Raw genomic sequence first — 17133 nt, 5'->3', positions numbered from 1 at the left:
AAAAAAATAAAATATTTGATAATCTTTCAGAAAATATGATTTTGTGAGAATGATTGATAAATTATCAGTTGTGACATGACACATTTCTGGATTTTTTATTTATTTATTTTTTTTTTATTTTTTTTTGTAAAATTACCAAAGTTTAAAAATATAGGAGAGTCATAATAATTGAACATAATGAAATAAGTTTTTGAATTTTAAACCAAACAAAAGTAATAGTTGGTCATTGTAAAAACAAAATAGTTTGTATTTTTATGATTTTTATTGTTTAAATTCTGAGCTTTCATTAGGACTTGAAATTTATTAAATTGAAATGTAGATTGTATTATATGTGTTTCATGGTGTTATTAACTTTTTTATTAAATGATTATTTTTAAGAATGTAAATAAAGGATATCTTGGTCGATTTTTCTAAAATTCTAAGAAAAAATGTTTTTAGTAAAAAAAAAATAGATATTTATGCTCTATTTATGTAACTGGTTTGATTTGCTGGTATACATGAGTGTTAAGTAGTGTATAATACATATGAATTTGGAATATTTTCAAACTGTTTACAAAGATTTATTTTATCAAGGAATTGTATTTATGACCATGCACTATTTTGTAATCATTGCTTAATCTTAAATTTTGTAAATACCAGAAGTCTGCCTTCATAAAATGTACCAAACATTATTTATTGCAGGTGTGTTCTGAAAATGGATCATCACTGTCCATGGTAAGAGTCCGTGCACTGATTTTATATCATTTTTTAAATATTTTATTCGAGACTATAATTGTGTACTATTTTTCAGAATAGTGTTTGGTGGGAACAATTACATTCTGTGATTTGAGTAAATAATTTTAAAAAAGTTAAAAATGTTTGTACTTAATTTTAAGTGTAAACTTTTTTCTTTTCAGGGTTAACAACTGTGTATCATTTTCAAACTACAAGTTTTTCATCCTTTTCCTAGGATATGCATTGATTTACTGTGTATTTATTGCTGCTACTTCATTGCAATACTTTATTCAGTTCTGGAAGGTAAATGTTTCTATTTTCATTGAAATTATTAAAATATTATTACTGAACATAATTTTGATATATTTATTCCAAATTTGTGTTCTAAGATTTGTGTTATTACATGTATAAAAATCTTTTCTACATCAAGTTGATAAAATTTAAAAGATGGTCTACCTTGAAACGAACGTGTATATGTTACTTTATTGGTATACAGATCAACATTATTCTTATTACTTATTTGAACTGCATAATCAGTCCACATATTTCAGCGTGTCAGGCATGCTGTTTTAATAGTTTTATACATTATTAATTTTTATTATTACTTAAAAAATTTTTGTTTCTAAGTGCATAGATAAACAATGGGCTGTACCCACTGTAGGTATCGAATCCTGGTATTTAAGGGTCATAAGTGTTCAGGCCCAGTAAAACTGAGCCAGTGGGAGGCAAAAAAAAGGGAAAATATTCTAAAGTTACCTGATAAGTCACTGTTCTTCAAAAACGAATACCTTAAGCACAAAAATAACTTGCTGACACACTTGCCCCTACCTGGAAAAAGAGAAACATAATTCTTTCAGCATATATAATGTGATTTTTTTATTCAATTCACAATTTTACAGTACTTTGCTCCCCTTGGAAAATTTTTTGCAGATGCTCAGTCTAGTTTCAACTTAATACAATATTCTTGTTGTTTCTTACATGTGTTTAATTAATTAATACAGTTAGTCAAGTTAAGTTATTAAGTGTAGTACTGTAAGACAACACAGAAATAAAAAAGCTATACAAGTGTTGTCTTACCCAATTCTTGCTGCCTCAAACTTTCCTTAAATCCCATGCATTAAACTGAACAATTTGATATAAATTACCAATTTGTGCCAAAGTAAAAACAAATTATATCATCAGTGAAAATATTTTTTATTACTTTTAAAAAGTATTTTGATGCTGTGTATAAAAAAAATCTTATCTCAGAATTTAATATTACAAATGAGTTTAAGTCTGTCAAGAAATATTTTTGTATGTGCATATATTATTTGAATGTTCATAAACTGTAGAATTTCTAATGTCTTACAAAAATGACTGAAGAAGGTCGAAACATTGTTCGCTCCTCTACGTAAAAAAATTTTCTCAACCCAAACGAGCCATTTTTTCGTATATATTTTTCTCTACAAGTGGGTTTTCTCAACATCACAGATCAGTAATGTATCTATGAATGAAATTAAATAAATTTGAGTGTGAAATGTTTTTATTTCATAAATTTGTGTTACAATACAGATAAAACTTCTGTGTTTTATATACTCTTCAAAAAAAGAAAAGCAAAAGGCAAAATTTGAGACATATTGTTAACAAGTTTATTCTGGGTAGTTCTGTATGACATGTGTGAAACTTTGCACATTCACTGCTGAACATCCAAAGTCTGCAAAGATGAAGTCCACGCTCACTGGTTGAAGTATAACGTCACTCAACGTCAATAATGAGTATGCCCCCCCATGAGCATTATTAACTGCTTGGCATCTCCTGCCCATGGAAGTGATGAGATGACGAATGGCTGTCCACTCAGCCTGCAAAGCTGCTGCAAGCTGAGGTAGAGTCTGCGGTTGAGGTTGTTACCGTCGCAGACGTCGGTCCAACTCGTCCCAAAGATGTTCGATGGAGTTTAAATCTGGTGATCTGGAAGGCCAGGGAAGAATGTTGATGTTGTGGTGTCTCAAGAACACCATTGTCAAGAAGACAATGGTGAGGACGGGCATTGTCATGTTGAAAAACGTTGACGTTCACCATGATGGGTTGCACATGGGGTCTAAGAATCTCGTTGACGTATCATTGAGCCATTAGATTCCCTTGAATGTGCAAAAGGTCTGTTCTGGCATTGTAGGCGATGGCAGCACACATCGTGATGCTGCCACCACTAAACCTGTCAACTTCCTGCACACAGTTTGCTGCAAAATGTTCACTTCAGCGACGGTAAACACGGGTCCTTCCATCCTGCCTACGAAGCATAAAACGTAATTCAAAATGTGCAAAAGGTCTGTTCTGGCATTGTAGGCGATGGCAGCACACATCGTGATGCTGCCACCACCAAATCTGTCAACTTCCTGCACACAGTTTGCTGCAAAACGTTCACCTCGGCGACGGTAAACACGGGTCCTTCCATCCTGCCTACAAAGCATAAAACGTGATTCATCACTGAACCAAACATGCCTCCATCGTCGGTGAGGCCATATCCGATGTGCCCAAGTCCACTGCAGCTGTGTTTGACGATGTTGCTGGGTGAGGATGACACCTCTGACTGGACGTCGAGGTCGGATTCCTGCATCTCATAGACGGCTGCGTACGGTCTGATTGGAAATCCTACGCAGCCCTGGTATGGTTGAGGCAGTAGACGTCACAGTGGTGGTCCTATCCCGAAGGTGACGTAACCGGATGTAGCGATCTTGTGCGGGCGTGGTCACACAAGGTCTGCCAGATCGTGGATGGTCACAAGTTGATCCATGTTTTTGGTGACGATTCCATAGCCTTGTGATGGTGCTTGGGTGGACATTCACAGCTCTGGCAACATCTGATCGAGATTTGCCTGCTTCAAAGTGACCAATGGCATTGTTGCGTTGTGCTTCAGTCAGTCTTGGCATAACTGTATTGCGTGTTGGTGGCTTAACACTGAGCTATGGAAACTGAGAACCCGTCACTTTTATAGGGATTTTGCACATGTTGCACTTGCAGAACATGCAGATCTCTCAATCAAATTTATTGGAAACGAATGCGTTTTGGCGAAAAATTTGATGTTTTCCTTCGTTTTCAAAGTGCACAACTTTTATTGTCATTTTGGTCTGACAATCAGTGCCTTAACACGTGTAACATCACATACTCTGAGCTTGTAACGTTATTACATATATTTCTCTTTAAAATAAAATAAAAATATCCCTTTTGCGTTTCTTGTTTTGAAGAGTATATTTAACCTTTAAACATCCGACTTGTTATTATATTGTTCACTCTGATGGGATACACATTTCATTACATTAAGTAATTTTATGGATATTTCTGTAATAACACTTAAAGTAAGAAACTGGTCAAAACCATTTCAGCAAAATCATTTATTTTTTGTGTAAGAAAGATAGGGAATCCCTTTTACAATTATTTGGATTAATTGTAATTGTGTTTTTTTTATTTTATTTCTATGTGACTTACCTGTTATTAGGAATTCTGTGGCTAACAGTCATAGACCCATAACCAGTTTGATGTATAAATAATTTAAGAAAATTGTTTAACTTGTTGCTAGATGCCATGGATACTACTTAAATACTTATTTTGACATTGACTTTTGGTCACTGATCTTGCCAGTCATTCTTTAATTTAAAATGAAGAACACTTGCAACGTTACACATGTAAGCTACCATTTGCTGTCCCTTATCAGTTGGAGAGAGGAATTGGCTCCTAATTAAACAGAATGAGCATAGAAGTTATTACTCAACAGAATAATGAGGATTATTGAACAGGTAAATAATGTTAAACCACTGGGCATAAACACAGTTGAGTAAAGCTTAACTACTTAAGATGAGATTCCAGCTTTTCTAATGAGCATGTACAGCATAACAGAATATTTCATAATTTGTAGTCTGTATAGTAATCTGTCTTCAAAATTAAACATTTATTACATATAGCTTTACTTCTTTCTCCATGAACTGAAGATACTAATGATATCTCTTGTATTTACATTTTACAAAAATGTGATAAAAACTTGTATTATCACAAAGAAATAGCAATTTTTTCCTTCATTTCATTTTACAGAACAATTTGGAAGGATTTGGACGATTCCACATATTATTCCTGTTTTTTGTTGCTATTATGTTTGCTATTAGCTTGGTCTCATTATTTGGATATCACTGCTACCTAGTGAGTGTGAATAGATCAACATTAGGTAAGTAAAAGGTACTGAATGACCTTTCTTATTAACTGGTACCCAGAAATTATTTTTTAGGTTTTATATTATTCTTGTACTGTATAATGTATGATCTGAAAATAAATTTCATTTTAACTTCCATTAAAATTTTTATTAAGTTTATGTAAATATTTCTTGTGTAAATAAAATAACACAACATAATGTTAAGGAACAACAAAGGGACCTGTTGGTCCATCTTGGCTGTCCCATTCTCTGAGCCAAACTAAAACTTTAAAAAAAAGAAAAAAGCCAGCCCTTATCATTCATGTTTTTCAAGCTGCTTTTAAACTCATTCAAATTTAATGCCTTCACCATATCTGAAGGCAAATCATTTCATAGACCTCCAATTCTATTTGAAGAACAAATTGTTTTAGTTGAAAACAGCTTCTATCTTGCTGAAATCTATATTTGTGTCCCCTAGTTCTCTAATTCTCACTGTTAAGTATAAAAAAATGTTGATGCATTAACATTATCATTTCCCTTTACAATCTTTAACACTTCTGTCATATGTCCTCTAACTCTTCTTTTTTCAAGTGAAAACAATTTTAAAAATCTTTTCATATGACAACCTCGCAATCCATGGTACCATTTTGATGAACCTTCTTTGAACCATTTCCAACAGTTCAATGTCTTTCCTAAAGTAAGGAGTCCAAGATTGATATACAGTACTCCAAATGTAACATATACAATGAAATTACTTCTTTAGACTATTGTTCAATATTTCTGTAGATAGAAATTAAAAAGATATTTGTCCTACCACTAGCAACAGTACGCTGCTTGGATGACTGAAAAGACAAATCAACCATTATACCAAGATCTTCTCTTATGACACTGTTAATTGAGATTATTGCTGTTCAAATTTTATTTATAATTTAAACTATGATAATCCACTTATATTATTTTTATTTTCATTAAAGAAATCCCAAGAGATATGGTACATTTGTGTTATCTGTTCACCAGTTAACATGATATTTTCTGAAGAAGCTGTGACGTGCATGGTTAATTAAACACTCCCTGTTTCTAAAAGAAAATATCAACCAGAAAAATGGATAAATGTGGGTAGCCCTTCTTGGGTATTGTCAGTGGCAGTACTATAAGCCTTCAAATAATTAGTCTGTTTCTATGCTTATTCAGCTGCTAATGTTTCTTTTTTATTATTTATAGATAATTTACACTTTTCTTTTCATTGATCAGTAGTAGACTTATGTAAGTTATGTGCTTGGAATATTAAAAAAAGTAATCTTAACTTAATAGACACATTTTCAGTGCTGTGGGATAGCAATTTTTGTGTTTATTATGGACAGTTCAGGCAGGTTAAGTCGTAAGTGACAGCAGAAGTAACTGAGTTATTAATTTTTTTATTTGCTAACTGTAACATGCTTCTAAAGACTAGAAAGGGCTTACTTTGACTACTGTGAACATTACCAAATACTCATTACTTCTGTGGCTAACTTTTGCTATCTGTACATTCAAAGGTATGTAGTTAAGGTTACGTCATTAAATTTTTCATTCATAGTTAAGTTAAGTTTTCATTGTAGTCTGTATGGGATGATATTCTCATAAACTTGGAACTCTGTCATGAAATGTTAGCTACATCAAATTAGACATTTTTGAATATTCAGATATATTACAAATAAAACGGGGGGTAAACTAGCCGATAACCTGTGGTGCTGGTGCTAACTTGAGTTGCCAGCAATTGGTAGGAATGACAGTACATGGTGGCTATGAGTGATTTGCAGCCTTGTATAGTAATCTCTGTTGAATTCTTTTTTGTTTTGTTAAAAACCAAAACATACCAAATACTTTGTGAACATTGAATTTGCATGTGACCTCTTCACCTTCGTTTTGCTCAACTACATGCAGCAAATTCATCTACCAAATTTTTTTCTGTATGATTGAATGGAGAAAACTAAAGTTATTTGTGACAGGAAACAGTGACAAAACAGAAAACTTGTGACCCTTATTGCAAATCTACATGCACACAGGATAAAATTTTTTTGAAGATGGGTTTGCACACTGTGTAATAAAACATTTTTTACAGTATCATTCACATAAACAAGAGTTTCATTATTTTATGATGATGAGCAGGAAAATTTCATTACAAGTCTATACATTTTTAGTAACATTTGTATGTGTAAAACTTAAAACTAACTCATAATATTAACAACCATATGCATTCAGATTGTTTGTACTTAACAAATGCAAATCAAAAATGGAAATTTCTGCTTATAACAATTTATTTGAATTTTTACTTTTTTCACAAAGGCTTAGTAATCTTGAGGGCTTATAATGCTAATTTTTGTACTTTTCTTTCACGGTAAAGTAAACAAATTAATCAAGTTCTACAATGTTTGAGCTTACAAGCTCAACTTTCTTAGCTAATAAAGTTTTAAGTTATTTAATTTTATATAACTTAAATTTTTAATATGTGCATTTTAATTAATGTTTTTTAAAAATATAAACAATAAATAAAAATATACATAAAACTAAAAAATTTAGCACTTTTTTCTTTTGAGTTGGAGCTTTTTATGTTGACATTTTTGGTTCAGTAATCCTACATTTTTTCTACTATGGTCATTATCTAAAAAATAATTACTTTAGTTTTCAAATTTCCATTTTAAGATACAAAAATGTATGAGGTACTAGAATATAATGGCCCAAAACTACTATAATTTATCTTGCTTTTAAAGTAAACTATAAATAGGTTAAAATAATTCTGTTACTGCTATATGTAAAGACTATTCAACAGATGTTCTTGTGAACTACTCTCACTGGCTTCCAAAACTAAAGATTCCTTTACATTGATATATGCACTTCTTTCTATTCATTATAAGCATATCCATCAGATGAGTAGATGTGATATAGATAATTAGCTTGAAATGGAAGAAAAATTTGGAATGGGCTTCTTTAATGTGTTTAACAAATTTATTGATATTTCAGGAAACCAAGAAGATAAAAGGCTCTTATTTTATATTATTACTAGTCATTATGTCTGGTTTGCACTTGTAGTTTATGTTAAGGTCAGCAGCTACCTGTTTTTGACTTTAGAAAATTTTGATAACGAGAAATGGAAGTGCAGATGTGTCACAACATAGAGCAGCACAAATTGAGAATTTTTCTGTTATATACATTTCTTTTTTGACAATAAGAAATTAAAACATAAATAATGGTAAAATTAAACTAAACTACATTTTGATGCAATATGTATTGACATGGATTTATATTAAAGTTGTTTAATTAAATTTTGAATGTGTCTCTGGAAAAGGTCATAATGTGCACTTTGACCATGTTACGCATGTGAGGTTAAAAACTGATTGAAATAGAATTAATCCACCCTAAAGGTCATTTAAAAAGTGAAAAAAATTTTTTTGTTGTAATTATTCTGTTTTTTATGTGTTTGAGTTTTATTATGCATAGGAGCCTTTTTCAAATTTTTTCCATCTTTTTGTAGTAAATATCATACTTTGTCTTAGATACATTATTTTGTCTTTTTTTTTTCACTTTAAGCACTAGAAAAACTTTTTTTAGTCTTAATAATACAACTGTTGGCATTAAGGGAAACATGCATTGGTAAGTGTACAAAATATTCCATGAAAAGTAATAGATAAGTGTTATTTAGACATATGCATGCCATATATATGAGTTATAGTTCAGAATTTCTTTAAAGAAAGTAGAAAAAGATATTTGTACAAAAGATTTTATTCTTGACATGACACTTTTACAGCCATATTGAGACACCCGTTGTTAGCCATTAAAATGTAGAATATGTGGTTTGAGTTGTATTTAGAATGTTTCATAAAGATGTTACATCATTTAAGAACACAAAAAATAACAGTTTTAAGTTTAAAGTCATTTGTGTTTATTGAAATTTTCACCAAACAATAAAATTAAATGCAATACATCAGTCATTTGTTCAGATAATATCTTCTGACATATCAGCACATATATTTAGAGAAGAACCTTGTGACAACCAGTTAATGCACATATATTAAAGTAGCAGGAGTTGAAAATGTGATTGTTTGTCAATATATGAAAGAAATAGTATATCTTAAGTGAATATTATATAAAGAATTAGTGTGTTAGATTTTGATAGTTTTGGTAGCCCTATTTGATCAGTTGGAAGACTGTTGATTGTTACATTAAAAAGTTCTTTCACTTATTGTCTGGATTATTCTCCAGTCATCACTAAATTGCAGACTCCTATGCCATTTAAATGCAAATCTCATAAAATATATCAAGAGAAGAAAGAAAATGTATAAGTTAATATTAAGGTTTTTCCATAATTGTGAAGTTAGTCATAAGGTTTTAGCAGACTTACAAACAGATTTGAGCTTTAGCATTAGGAATTTAAACTACTTTTGATGCTTTTATTTTCTCTATCAACCTTTTTTATATCATTAAAAATATAAAATGTAATGCTCAGTAATTATTCATAAGGAAAAACTAGCAAAAAAGGAGAAGTTAAATTAGAAGTATGTTCTAACATAAGGGCTGTGTTCTTTCATATCTGTGAAATGATTAATGTTGTGTTTATCATTACATACTCCTCCAAAATAGGTAATTTTATATCAGCTTATTTCATTTTGTCATGTATATTTTTGATTTCTAAATTTTATAGAATTTTCAAAAAATTTTGTGAACTTTGCTAATATTAAATCTTCTTACAAAATAGATAAATCTAATTTACATAAATAGTTTATAACTTCATAAATATACAGTAATGTGAAAAAATTAAGACACTCTATGAAAGCCTGTGTATTTTTGTAACAATTTTGGATATATAAATACTTAATCTCAATTTTAACAATACTGAGAGATTATAGGAATATAACTAAACAATTAAAACTGAAAAAAAGGCTTTTCAAGATCTTCTGTAAATGTCATGCTACAAAAATGCATATTCGAACTGAGGAAAAAGTTAGGACACCCTTCCCCCTAATAGCTAGTGTTACCCCCTTTGGCTGAAATAACTGCAGTGAGATGTGTAGTCATCTGCCAGTCTCTGACATCGGTCTGAAGAAAGTTTGCCCCACTCCTCAATGCAGAATTCTGTCAGCTGTGAGATGTTTGAGGGGTTTCTTGCATGTACAGCCCGTTTCAAGTCACTCCATAGCATCTCAATGGGATTAAGATCTGGGCTTTGACCTGACCATTCCAGGACTCTCCATTTCTTAGTTTTCAGCCAGTCCTTGGTGGATTTACTGTTATGTTTTGGGTCATTGTCATGTTGTAGGGTTCAGTTACACTTCAGCTTTAATTTTCTTACATATGGTCTCACATGATCCTCAAGCATCCTCTGATACACAGTAGAATGCATGGTGGATTCTATGATTGTGAGCTGTCCAGGTCCTGCTGCAGCAAAGCAGCCCCAAACCATGACACTTCCACCTCCATGCTTCACAGTTGGTATGGGGTTCTTTTCATGGAATGCTGTATTTGGTTTATGCCAAACATGTCCTCTGTTCTGGTGTCCAGATAATTCAATTTTGGACTCATCTGTCCAAAGAACATTATTCCAGAAGTCTTGGTCTTTGTCTACATTCTCTCTAGCAAACTTCAGTCTGGCCTTGATGTTTCTCTTAGAGAGCAAAGGTTTCCTCCTTGTACACCTCCCATGCAAGTTAAACTTGTGCAGTCTCTTTCTGATTGTAGAGGCATGCACTTTCACATCAACAGTAGCCATAGCCTGCTGTAGGTCCCATGATGTCATTTTAGGGTTTTTGGAGACCTCTTTTAGCTTCTTGCGGTCTGCTCTCGGGGTGAACTTGCTTGGACGACCAGACCTGGGCATGTTGGCAGTTGTTTTGAAAGCCCTCTGCTTGTTGACTATTTTCCAGATTTCAAACTCTTTTGAGATCTTTTTAAATCCCTTACCAGACTCATAAGCTGCTACAATTTTCTTTCTGAAGGCCTCAGACAGCTCTTTTGCTCTCACCATGGTACCCACTTTCACTTCAACAGTCAGGAGCACACCAAACTAAATGTCTGAGGTTTAAATAGGGCAACCCTCATTCACAATGCTGAGTAACAATCTAATCACATGCACCTGGTGTGATACACCTGTGTGTGAGTTGAGCCATTTTATTTGGGTATAAATGTGGGGGTGTCCTAACTATTTCCTCAGAATATGCATTTTTGTCGAATTACATTTTACAGAAGATCTTGAAAAGTCTTTTCTTCAGTTTTAATTGTTTAGTTATATTCCTATAATCTCTCAGTATTGCTAAAATTGAGATTAAATATCTATATATCCAGAAATGTTTTCATAGGGTGTCCTAATTTTTTCACATGACTGTAAATGTGATATTTGTTTCTATTTGTGTGATACTTCTACTTGTACCATGTATGGGAGTTGGTTCTCTCAAAGAAATTAAACACTGAAGGAAAGAAATTAATAGTAATTTTGTTTTTGTTATATGTTTGATATAACAGATGTATAGTAGTTATATATTTTGGATTAGTACATTAATGTACTTGTCTTAAATCAAAGGAAATGTTTTAGAATCTTTTAGGGCTCCAGTATTCAGGACAGGACCTGATAAGGATGGATTCAGTTTAGGAAAATATGCCAACTTTGCTGAAATATTTGGAGATGATAAAAGGAAGTGGTTTCTTCCACTATTTACAAGGTGCACTTAATATAGAATTAATTCATTTTAGTATTTTGTACTTAAAAGAGTGCTATTTACACTAGCTCTCCCTAATTTTGAACTGACAGAGAAGAGGAAAGTAGCTATTCAGTAGTACGTACTGTTGGGATTGCCTAATTGGATAATGGAATCTGTTTGTAACTCTTATAATGCAATAACAGCCCCAAAATGTATAATTATGAACCCTCAGATTCACAGTTCAACACAGTAATCATTTGGTCATACGTAGCCCACAAGGTGAAAGACTGAAAATATGTTAAGTTTAAGCATTACAAATGTATTAACCATTAGTTTGGCAACAAACTAATGATGATTAGATACAGGTATAAAACAATTGTCCTTCAACACTCCTAGCTCATGTCTTGATCCCATAAAAGTTGAAAATTTATGATTGTTAAGAATATGTTATTGTAGAGAATTGGATTAGGAGATCTCAAAATAGCTAATGTGATTTAGAGGTTATAGATTTGTTTCAATGAAGAGTGTTACATGTATATCTAAGAAAGTTCAGTTTTCTTTTTGTATACACAGATAAGCATCAGCTGGCACTAGTTATACTTTCATACTCAAAACAAAATACTTAACATACAAGTAATATGCTACAATGTTGTAATATTTCATGTGCAGTGCATGATAATTTAGAATTTGTTAATTCATGGGAGATCTTCAGTTGCAGATTCAAAATCATAATGGACACATAAACATTCATTACATTTTTAAAATATGAAAACAATGGTGTAACTAATTTATTCAAATAAATTTATAAACATGAATAACTTGCCACACATAACTGTGCTGAACTGAGATATTACAAATAATATATATTCATTTTGAATATTATGTTTTGAGAGCTATGAGTGAAAAGATATCTATAATATAAACTGCTCAAAATTAAAGGAACAAGTACATTTTCTTATATTATTTATCTCAGTGTTCGAAAATGGAATAATACTTTTATTTTTTAGGTTATTTGCTTCATTTCAGTTTCATCTGTATCCATTTTTTAATGTGTGATGAATGGTAAAACATGGAGAAATAAAATTTTTAAATGTGACCAATATCACTGAAACTGATATCCCATATGAAACAATACTTTAAATAGTTTATATGCTTTTATTTAAGAAATTTTTGAAACATTCAATATCTAGTGTGACCTTTATGGGCTGTGACACGCTTTTGACAGCAATTTGACACACTTCAATTCTGTCTATCGATGTTATCTTGGGGTATGGCAACCTACTCATCTACCAGGGCTTGTCAGAGTTCCTGTTCTAAGGAGGGTGCTGGCATTCACTAACATGCCTTGACAACATATCCCAACAATGTCCAATCAGATTTAAATCTGGAAATCTGGCAGGCCACTCAAAAGTCTCTACTCCTTTCTCATCAAGGAAGTCCATACACAGTCTGGTGACATGGGCTCCGTGTTAACCTGCATGAGAATGAACCCAGCACCAGCAAAAGGTCTCACAATGGGTTCCAGAACTTTGTCTTGTATCATCGTGTGTTCAGAGCACCCCTGTCGAGTATGAATAAGTCCATGCGGCTACCCAAGCATATGTCTGCCCAGACCATTACAGAACCTCCTCCATGAGTGTCAACTTGCACAAAGTTACAGGTGGAAAATACTCTCCTCAGTATCTCCACATTCTCGCATGTCCATCATCATGAGACACAGTGAACCTGCTCTCCTCTGTCCACAGCACGGTGGCCCATTGATGACGATTCCAGTCCAGGTGCTGATGAGCAAACTCCAACCTGGTTGCATGGTGTCATGCTGTGAGAATAATGCCTCTTGGAGGCCACCTGGCCCTTAGGCATCCTTCGTGCACATGATTGTGAACTGTTTGGGTCGACATACATTTCAAGTGGAAGGCTGAAGGTCATTTTGCAGTGACTGAGCTGTAGCTAACCTGTCCTGCAGAGCAGTAATCATGATGTTATGGTCCTCTCTGGCTGTTGTGCAGCGATAACGGCCTTGAATTCATCTCCTAGTAGTGCTGCCAAAGTCGACTGATGCTTTGGTGACACACCAACCTGCTGTGTCACCCTCCTTTGGGTCTGGCCATCCTCCAGCATCTGGACTGCCCTGGCCACTTCATTCTTTGTCATATAGCACCTGACTGCTTTGGTACACAAGATGAAGGTACACACTGACAAAACAAGCTGCAAAAGATCCATGTTGATGTTTGTTTCAAGAATTAATGAGGAATGCATAGTTTCACTCAACAGCTTTATATAGGGTATCTTGAGTTGTATTCTCGTTGAGTGAGGTGAGTTTCATTTGAGTTCCTTCAAACTTCACTCGCAAGCTTAAGAAATACACTTGCAGATGAATATGTTTTCATACGTAAATTTAGTTATGACAAAAATATACTAACATATGTACTTGTTCCTTTAATTATTTTGAGCAGTATGTATACTTTAGTGTTTCCTTGAATCTTTTTCAATTGTAAGGAAGTAATTTTTTACTGTTGCAGTTCCAAGTTACTGAAAAAAATTTTACTTCAAAGTCAATAGCCAGATTATAAAACATTGCTACTAAATATACATCACAGTAAAGTAATTCTTTTATATATATATTTTTAAATATGGTTTTGATTTTGATCAAATCAAACATTAACTAAAATTGCATGTCTGTACACAGTACTTGTTATTTATGTATATACTGTGATTGTTAAAGTCAGAAATATCCAGTTTTATTTTTAATATTTCATACAGCTTGGGAGATGGTGTAAATTTTCCAACTCATACTCAACCAGGTAGTTCTTACAATTCAATGGGTTCCACAACTCAAACAAGGTAAGTCACTTCACTGTATCAATATCATTTGTAAATGAAAGAGTAGTTGAATTAATCATAAACTGATTTTGAAACTACGAAAACAATTGTTACTTGGATAATTTGGCCATCTTATTTTTCTCTTTATGTTAGTTTAAAAATGATGTTTCAGTTTGCCAATACAGGTCTTGAGGTAGACCTGTGTTAAGAGAGTAGAATGTTTCTTGGTTTTTCTTTTAAGCAAATGTATGCTTCTAGATGAAGCCTGTTGTGCCTTTTCAGTGAAATCTCTGTCATTCACCCATTAAAAAATGTTTAAACAGTACCATTTACTGATTCATTATTCTTTCCACAAGATCCTTACTTTTGATTGCTTAATATCCAAATGTTCTTTCACAGTCTGCATGATGACAGATTGAGTTGTAAAAACATGTACATAATTGTTTTTTCACTTGCCTGTTATTCTTGCCATATGCCCTTAGACAGTCATAGAAGCTGATAAGCTTAAAGAAATATTTTAAGTAAAAAAAGTTTATTCTTTAAACATTTTTGTTTCATGTGTTAACTAATGTTGCATCAAAATTAGTACCAGTTAGAAACATCCAACCAGAGTAAATTATTCTACAACATTGTGCTCTGTATTATCAAGCATCAGTATTCCATGTAATGGGTGTACCAGCATTATTCCTATCCAAAAATCAGCATTTTATGGCCTTAAAAAAGTACTGGGAAGTTGTTTTACTGCTTATTCTGCTTTAATGGTAGTGCAGTAACTAATGGGTTCATTCTTGTAGCTTTGTGCAGTTCTGCACAAAATCTGTGTAGTTTACACAGTAGAGCTGCAAAAATAAGCACACTCTAATTGCCTTAAATTTCCATTGATGCACTTTTGGATGATCCAGTTTTGTGTAAAAAATATAAACAGAAGATTGTAATGTCATTATTTGCATTTATTAGGACTACATCTGGTGATTAAATTTGTTAAATTAAACGTGTCAAATTTCACTTTTTGAAATAGTAAAATAACTCATTATTAACTAGATTACTTCGTATTATAAAATATTACTTCTGCTATTTTAAAGAAATTAGAATTGCTTCTGCTGATGTAATTTTGAGAGTAATTATTCCTTACAGAAAAAATTATCTGAAGCACTGAAGCTTGCAAAATGTTTAATATTGCCAGAAACTTTCTCAATATTTTTTTTTTAATATTTTGCAAGAAACATGTGGCAGCGCCATAGAGCTTAAATCCCTATGTTTATTTGTTTCATTCCTTGGAAAAGTATTACAATGCAGAAAATTCTTAATGCAGATTATTTTTAACTACATTGAAAGATTTTGATTCAGAATAGTGTAAGTGTTTTTATCTTAGAAAGCAAGTATTTATACAAGTTCAGCTCCACATTTACGGAGAATGGAAGTGTTGAAACACTTTAATTTTTCGCTTGTTTAATCTTAAAGTATATATAAATAGGAGTGTTCTTTCATGTCAAGGTATTATATTTATTCTTGTTATTAGCTTAGGGGAACAAGTTAATTCTTACAAGACAGCTAATGATGACTCAAATGGTCTTTTGACTCAACAACATCCAGCCTGGGGTGATCAAACATTGCATGGCGACTCAACAGCTTCTCAAGATGAAGTGTCTGGTATGTAGTATTTTGTATGTAGTGCTGAATTGCTAAATAGAACATAGAAAAGAATTCACAATGAAGTGTGTAATAATTTTTATGATGAACCTGAAAAAATGGTACATGCTGTGTACTACATTAAGTAAATATGTGTATCAATTTTTATTTGTTGATAAAAATATTCCAGTTGAGACACCTAACAAGAAAAATTATATATTCAGACATTCATTATAAAAACTAAACTAATTAGATGAGCATTTCTACTTGTGTATTTTTGCACAGTTAAAAGAGAACAAAATTAATCACGGTTAAAGCATAGAATTTGGTGAATTGTCATGTGATGTAAAAGTCATTAATAGCTATTGCTAAGGCTTTTATTCTACTTAAGTCACCAAGGTATTTGTATAGGGAATTGTAAAGGTATATTTGCAGGTATTTGGGAATAAGTTACATGAATCTATGCTGTTATAAAACTTATTTATTATGCATAATAATGACTTACCTTAAAGATAAAAATTTGTGAAATAAAAATAATGAAAATATTTTAATGTTATGGTAAACATATGATACAATTCATCAGATGTTTTTCTAGTAGATTGTCCAACTTTAAATAGTCATTTCTAATACCTTTTAAATGTTTCTTTTCATAAAGCTGTGTTTTAAATTTGTGTTCCAAAATTATCTTTACTTGTCTGCTCATAGTAGCTGTTCCTCATATGTCTGCCTTTGATATTTTGTTCATGCCATTAACATGCTTGAATGTTAACTCTGTTATTGTTTGAATTAATCATCATGTGACAGTAGCCCTCCACCAGTAGAAAGGTGATGCATCTTGCATGTATAGTAAATCCTCATAAACCTTTGTACTCAAAATTAACTGTGTTCTTTTCCGTGACACTTGTTCAGTGTAGTAAAATTTGCTCTGCCTTTATACCACTGTTAACTTTCATTCATTCCATTTTATTTGGCTGCATATTTGATTTAAATCTACATCACTTTTCAATTACTGATAGAAAAAATTTGTTTTCTAAAATGCCTTTATCAACAATGAATTCACCAGTGATGGTGACTACAATCTCGTCCTGAGGTAATTTTGATCCCACTTTACCCACATCTACTGGAGGCTCACTGATTATGGAAGAT

General features: G+C 32.3%; 1 protein-coding gene across 5 annotated transcripts in view; it reads left to right on the top strand.

Moving 5' to 3' along the window:
* LOC143237835 (palmitoyltransferase ZDHHC20-B-like) overlaps positions 1-17133 on the top strand; it is a 59806-nt gene that overhangs the window by 27533 nt on the left and 15140 nt on the right. For all 5 annotated transcript variants that reach the window (XR_013020285.1, XR_013020287.1, XR_013020286.1 and 2 more), the window contains exons 6-11: positions 682-714; positions 897-1017; positions 4777-4906; positions 11430-11556; positions 14299-14379; positions 15878-16008. Coding sequence is in view for 2 of the 5 variants with exons in the window: in XM_076477484.1 (XP_076333599.1) it covers positions 682-714; positions 897-1017; positions 4777-4906; positions 11430-11556; positions 14299-14379; positions 15878-16008 (623 nt within the window). In the remaining 3 variants the exon portion in view is untranslated. The remainder of the gene's footprint in view (positions 1-681; positions 715-896; positions 1018-4776; positions 4907-11429; positions 11557-14298; positions 14380-15877; positions 16009-17133) is intronic.

This window comes from Tachypleus tridentatus, chromosome 13 (genome assembly GCF_004210375.1).
Source record: "Tachypleus tridentatus isolate NWPU-2018 chromosome 13, ASM421037v1, whole genome shotgun sequence".
Taxonomy (NCBI): domain Eukaryota; kingdom Metazoa; phylum Arthropoda; class Merostomata; order Xiphosura; family Limulidae; genus Tachypleus; species Tachypleus tridentatus.
This window is presented reverse-complemented; position numbering and strand designations above follow the sequence as displayed.